General features: G+C 40.8%; 1 protein-coding gene across 1 annotated transcript; it reads left to right on the top strand.

Annotated features, from left to right (window-relative positions):
- Positions 1-5,288: 5,288 nt before the first annotated feature.
- Positions 5,289-6,321, top strand: LOC6046528 (mediator of RNA polymerase II transcription subunit 4). Its single transcript, XM_001863672.2, has 2 exons — positions 5,289-5,476; positions 5,530-6,321. The coding sequence occupies exons 1-2, from the start codon at positions 5,406-5,408 to the stop codon at positions 6,263-6,265; spliced, it is 807 nt and encodes a 268-aa protein (XP_001863707.1). The 5' UTR covers positions 5,289-5,405; the 3' UTR covers positions 6,266-6,321.
- Positions 6,322-6,528: the final 207 nt, after the last annotated feature.

Below are 6,528 nucleotides of genomic sequence, written 5' to 3'. Positions count from 1 at the left end.
TTTTTATTATCAAACTTTTTTTTTGCAAAAAATGCTTTAAATGCAATAAGCAAGATTATGAATATGAAAAATCATGTTGTTTTCATATAATTTAAAAATATACTCAAATTAATAAAAAAAAATACAATAAACTTTATGACACATTATTTTCTGTATGATTCAGTACAACTTTTATTAAATTTTTGAAGTATTTTAGATTTTATTTTACCTGTGTTCTCCTTCATTTCAAAATCATTTTTGAGAAGAATGGGAAATGCTGTAAATTATGTTATAACTTTATTAGAACGAAATGCTATAAATTATTTTTATTAGGTCCTTGTCGGTACTGAAACCTGGTTAGCAATGAGTCTGCTTTTGTAAATGCAGTTTTCTTAAACCTAAGAAAATCCTAAAACTACAGAGGATCTTGTGTGTAAAGGGAGGGAGGGAGCCAATTACCTGCGGCGTACTGGGGGTTAGTATTTTAAGAGAGACTCCTAGTTCAAAATATTCTAGCATAAATGGATCTAAGATCGTTAAAAAATATAAGCATGATCCATTTCTAAATGTTATAAAGTTAAACTAGATTTAATCAATGAAAAGTTCTTAAATGTTGAGATAATTGCAATAACTTAACTATTCAATAATATCATTTTGAGTAAGAATCTGTTTTATCTGAAAATCTGTAAAAATCAGTACGGTGACCCAAATATCTGTCATCTGTACGTACAGATTCTGTACTCAGATCTTTGCTGAAAATCTGTACCATGACAGATAAATCTGTACATGTGGCAACGCTGCGCGAAGAAGTTATGGGCAGCGTTGCCTGTCGTGGGAAATTGAACTTTGTGTGAGGAAGACTGAAAAATCTGTAAAAGCCGATTACGCAGATGAGCCTACCAAAACTAGAGATCCTAAATAGGGAGACTGCTTATAACTTTTGATCTGGGTGCTGAATACACTCAAACCCCGATGGTTTGACACCAACTGTTGTCAAACGAACGGGGTCACGTTTTAGTTTGACACCCCTTTTACACGGAGTTCACACACACTACCAAACGTTTGTTTTGATAGTGTGCGTGAGCGCCGTGTAAAAAGTGACAGTTCGTCACTTTTTAGTTTGACTTTGACCAACCAACGGGGTACAAACTAAAAAAGTGTCAAACGAAAAAGTGACCAACCACCGGGGGTTGAGTGTAGTGGTTCGCAAAACGGCCTCAATTTGGAACTGTCAAAGTGGAACCAATTTATTGATCGCCAAAACTAGAGAGTATTGTTATCGATCATTTTTTTCAAGAATAATAAATGTGTGGCTTTTGAGGACCTAGAGTTGAAGCTATGAAATCTTAAGAAAGTTGAAGGCGAGATCGTATTTTTTTAAAATTATGAAAAAAATTGAAGTTGTTTATGGAGTAGATGCGGTTGATCCATCCAGAAGCTGTCCTTATTGTTTGATTCCGTTTGAATATCTGGTTAAGTAAAAATCTTCTGCGCGAGAGTTTCATTCTGCGATGTCGCAGATAAATTCCCTGGCTGATTCCTAGAAACTAGAAAAATAAAAACACATACTACTGATTATAAAACAACTCATTTGCCAGTAAGAAAAAAGTCATGCTTGTGCTTGAACAGTCTTCTATTTTGTAGATGTAAACAAAGTGGGATCATTCGAAAAACACGTTACACATTCTATTTATTCATCACCCAGCTTTTGATAGATTTGTCAGATCTTCGATGTCTTGGGTGCATTGGAAATGTCTTTTAAATACCATTCTGAAAATGTATTGCATGACGGGTTTTGCCTTCCTCACTGAGGTAAGGCTATAATCCTGCTCTAAAAATGAACTTCGTATAAAAACGTCGTAGACCCACCTTCATGTATACATATCGACTCAGAATCGAAAACTGAAAAAATGTCTGTGTGTATGTGTGTGTGTATGTATGTATGTGACCAACAAACTAGCTCATGTTTCTCGGCACTGGCTGAACCGATTTGACCCGAACTTGTTGCATTCGACTTGGTTTAGAGTCCCATAGATCGAGTTTTATACAGATTGAAGTTTCGATAAGTAGTTCAAAAGTTATGTATAAAAATGTGTTTTCACATATATTTGGATCTCACTTAACTGTATGTAAACTATGTCCGGGTTCACCATCCGACCCATCGTTGGTTAGGTTATCAAAAAACCTTTCCAACGAGTCCAAAACATTGAAGATCTGGCAACCCTGTCTCGAGATATGGCCACTTAAGTGATATTGATGTACTTTTTTGAAGCCGGATCTCACTTAAATGTATGTAAACTATGTTCGGGTCCACCATCCGACCTATTGTTGGTTAACTTATCAAAAGACCTTTCCAATGAGTCCAAAACATTGAAGATCTGGCAACCCTGTCTCGAGGTATGGCCACTTAAGTGATATTGATGTACTTTTTTGAAGCCGGATCTCACTTAAATGTATGTAAACTATGTCCGGATCCACCATCCGACCCATTGTTGGTTAGGTTATCAAAATACCTTTCCAACGAGTCCAAAACATTGAAGATCTGGCAACCCTGTCTCGAGATAAGGCCTCTTAAGTGATATTGATGTACTTTTTTGAAGCCGGATCTCACTTAAATGTATGTAAACTATGTCCGGGTCCATCATCCAACCCAACGTTGGTTAGGTTATCAAAAGATCTATCCAACGAGTTCAAAACATTGAAGATCTGGCAACCCTGTCTCGAGATATTGCCACTTAAGTGACATTTATGTACTTTTCTGAAGCCGGATCTCACTTAAATGTATGTAAATTTTGTCCGGATCCATCATCCGACCCATCGTTGGTTAGGTTATCAAAAACCTTTCCAACGAGCCCAAAACATTGAAGATCTGGCAACCCTGTCTCGAGATATGGTCACTTAAGTGATATTGATGTACTTTTTTGAAGCCGGATCTCACTTAAATGTATGTAAACTATGTCCGGATCCACCATCCGACCCATTGTTGGTTAGGTCATCAAAAGACCTTTCCAATGAGTCTAAAACATCATAGATCTGGCAACCCTGTCTCGAGATATGGCCTCTTAAGTGATATTGATGTACTTTTCTGAAACCGGATCTCACTTGAATGTATGTAAACTATGTCCGGGTCCATCATCCAACCCAACGTTGGTTAGGTTATCAAAAGATCTATCCAACGAGTCCAAAACATTGAAGATCTGGCAACCCTGTCTCGAGATATTGCCACTTAAGTGACATTTATGTACTTTTCTGAAGCCGGATCTCACTTAAATGTATGTAAACTTTGTCCGGATCCATCATCCGACTTATCGTTGGTTAGGTTATCAAAAAACCTTTCCAACGAGCCCAAAACATTGAAGATCTGGCAACCCTGTCTCGAGATATGGCCACTTAAGTGATATCGATGTACTTTTTGGAAGCCGGATCTAAAAAATAGATGAAACTTGTGTACAGCCACTGTTGTGAGGAAGGCTCCAACCACATAGGTGGATTAAGTTAGTTTTCTTACAAAAACCACCCTTTTTACAATCTTCCGGACTTCTGTTAAAATCGTTTTTTTAGCATAACTTTTGAAGTACTTAACTAAACTGCATAATTTTTAATAGCGACTTATGGGACCTCAAGACGGATCGAATGACGCCAAAACGGACAAAATCGGTTCAGCCAATGTCGAGATAATCGAGTGACAATTTTTTGATCAACATCCCACCACACACACAGACATTTGCTCAGAATTTGATTCTGAGTCAATAGGTATACATGAAGGTGGGTCTAGGAGGTCTAATTGAGAAGTTCATTTTTCGAGTGATTTTATAGCTTTTCCTCAATAACGTGAGGAAGGCAAAAAAAACGCTTTCAGGGTTTGTAAATCCGTTTTCATTGTCAAAAGATATTCCACTTTAAAGTCTAGCAAAACAATGCCAAAGGGCCGATGTGGGTTTGTAAACAAAGAGTGTATCCCTTTCATGCCAGATGTAAACATCCTTTAGCGTGAACAGGACACACTCTTTGTTTACAAACCCACAACGGCCCTTTGGCATTGTTTTGCTTGAAGTGGCAGATTTTTTTATTGATCTGGTCTTTTAGGGGGATCGATCCTTAAACAATTTTTTTATAACTAATTTTTAGAAAAATCTCTCACTTTTAAAACGCTTTTAAGGTTTGCAAATCCGTTTTGATTGTCGAAAGATATTCCACTTTAAAGGCTAGTAAGCAGATCGGAAGGAAAGGGGTCAAGAAACAGCTTTACGAACAGCAGAACAAAGTAGAGGAAGCGATTTCTTGGGGCTTTTCTTCACCCTCTCTGGCTTGCTTCATCTGCCGCAGCTGCCCATTTGATTTTTTTCTTGACCGGTTCCTTCCGAAGTGCATATACCGCTTAAAGTGGCTAGGTGTGAGATCTGTGTAAAGAGGGTGTCAAACTAAAAAAAAGTGACCCCGTTAATTTGACAACAATTGGTGTCAAACCTTCGGGTTTTGAGTGTATTCGAGGTCGAAAAAAGATTTTTTGGGCTTTTTTAAATGGTCAAAAATAAGCTTCAAATAAGCTATAGTCTTTCATATGTTTATAGGACCTATTAAAAAAACTCTAGATTTTTCGAGTGATTTTATTGCCGTTCCTCAGTAAAGCGGTATCTGCACTTCGGAAGGAGCCGGTCAAGAAAAAAATCAAATGGACAGCAGCGGCAGCAAAAGCAAGCCAGAGAGGGTGAAGAAAAGCCCCAAGAAATCGCTCCCTCTCCTTTGTTCTGCTGTTCGTAAAGCTGTTTCTTGACCCCTTTTCTTCCGATCTGCATACCTGCCTTAAGGTGAGGAAGGTAAAAATGAATCATTTATGAAATTTTCTGAATTTTCCGTAAACAATAATTTGAATATTTAAATTTGTTCGCATCGGATTTGATCTTTTTTGGAGCTTATTTATAATTTTTTGGCAAAAAATCCTAAACATATGTGTGTCTCCTGGAAAGATTTGCCAAATTTAATGAAGATGTTAGTTCCGCGCTCGGGTCCGAGAAATGGTAAAAATTGGATAGTCATTACAATTTGGCATTTTTTTCCTTACAAACATCAAGGGTCCTATTTGATCTGTAGCCTAGTGATGGTTCAATCTTTGATTTCATGGGGTAGAACCGAGGAAGCCCGGATTATGACCACCCTAGTGAACATCGATTTGATGAGACTGCAAAAAATCTGTAACTTATCTCATGATCTGCAGAGGGAATGAACCACGCGATGAACGCGATGAACAGGCTTTGAAAAAAAAGTCACTAAACGCACCTCGACTCGACTGACGCAAAACGTCACTTTTTCGCGTTGTTTACGTTTCGTTTTCGAGAGTCGAACGAAGCCGCCGGAGCAGCGATCCCCGTGGTTTGTCGATTTGCCAAGTTTTCTTCCCAAATTGTACGCTTTAAAATCAATCAAAAATGTCCTCGTACCATCTGAGCACCAAGGAGCGCCTGCTGGCCATCGTGGACGATATCGAGATCATTTCCAAGTGAGTTTTTGAGGTCGGTTGGGTCCATATGTTCTGGCGCTTGCTTCTTTCAGGGAACTCATCGAGAATACGATCGCTCCGAAGCACCAGAAGATTTCCAGCGCCGACCATGCCCAGCTGGTGGAGCTGCTCGTGTCCAAGGACAAGGAGATGAAATCGACGCTGCAATTGGCAGCGGACCAGGCCGGAATCGAGCGGAAGATGGACGGCCTGCGGGACCAAGTTCGGGATCAGGATGAGGAAATTAACCAGCTGCAGAAGCAGCTGAAGGAAGCCGAACACATCCTGGCCACGTCCATCTTCCAGGCGCGTCAGAAGCTCACCAGCATCGCCAAGGCCACCAAGCGGCCGGTTTCGTCGGACGAGCTGATCAAGTTTGCGCACCGGATAAGCGCCTCGAACGCAATTTGCGCCCCGCTAACGTGGCAACAGGGAGACCTGCGGCGGCCATACCCGACGGACATCGAGATGCGGTTGGGCTTCCTCGGCAAGTCCGACCTGACCATCAACGGGCACCAGAATCCGGCCGGCCAGAACAGCCTCGGCGAAATCAACCGCACGGGGGCAGCTGGCGGTTCGGGGACGACCCCGGGGGGAAGTTCCGGTGGTGGCACCGGGGAGATTCCGGCCTCGGCGCAGAATCAGTTCGCGTGGCATCCGTCCGGTGAGCTGCACATGACCATGGGCGGTGGGTCGTCGGTTCCGCTGGACACCCGCGCCGGCGGCCAGGATGACGTGGAGGTCATGTCCACCGACAGTTCCAGCTCCAGCTCGAGCGACTCGCAGTGATCTTCTAATTTATGTTAAGTCGAATAAATCATTCTTATTGTGTTAGACAAAGAAAACGGTCGGGAAGTTTGGATTGTTTTAGAGAGCGATGACGGAAAATCTGCAAATAATTTTACACAGCACGTTTTATTTGCTTTCAATGTGAACCACAAAGAAAAAAAAGTCTTGCAGAAATATCGAACTGTTTTAAACGTCACATTTTTATCTCACTTCTAGCAGTAGAACACGAATATCTCTGGAACTCTCCGCCACTTAATTCTTCG

This window comes from Culex quinquefasciatus, chromosome 1 (genome assembly GCF_015732765.1).
Source record: "Culex quinquefasciatus strain JHB chromosome 1, VPISU_Cqui_1.0_pri_paternal, whole genome shotgun sequence".
Classification (NCBI taxonomy): domain Eukaryota; kingdom Metazoa; phylum Arthropoda; class Insecta; order Diptera; family Culicidae; genus Culex; species Culex quinquefasciatus.
This window is presented reverse-complemented; position numbering and strand designations above follow the sequence as displayed.

Coding starts and splice junctions, on each gene's coding strand:
- LOC6046528 (XM_001863672.2), top strand. CDS start 5,406: ATGTCCTCGTACCATCTGAGCACCAAGGAGCGCCTGCTGGCCATCGTG. Junction 5,477..5,529: donor GATATCGAGATCATTTCCAA/GTGAGTTTTTGA, acceptor TGCTTCTTTCAG/GGAACTCATCGAGAATACGA.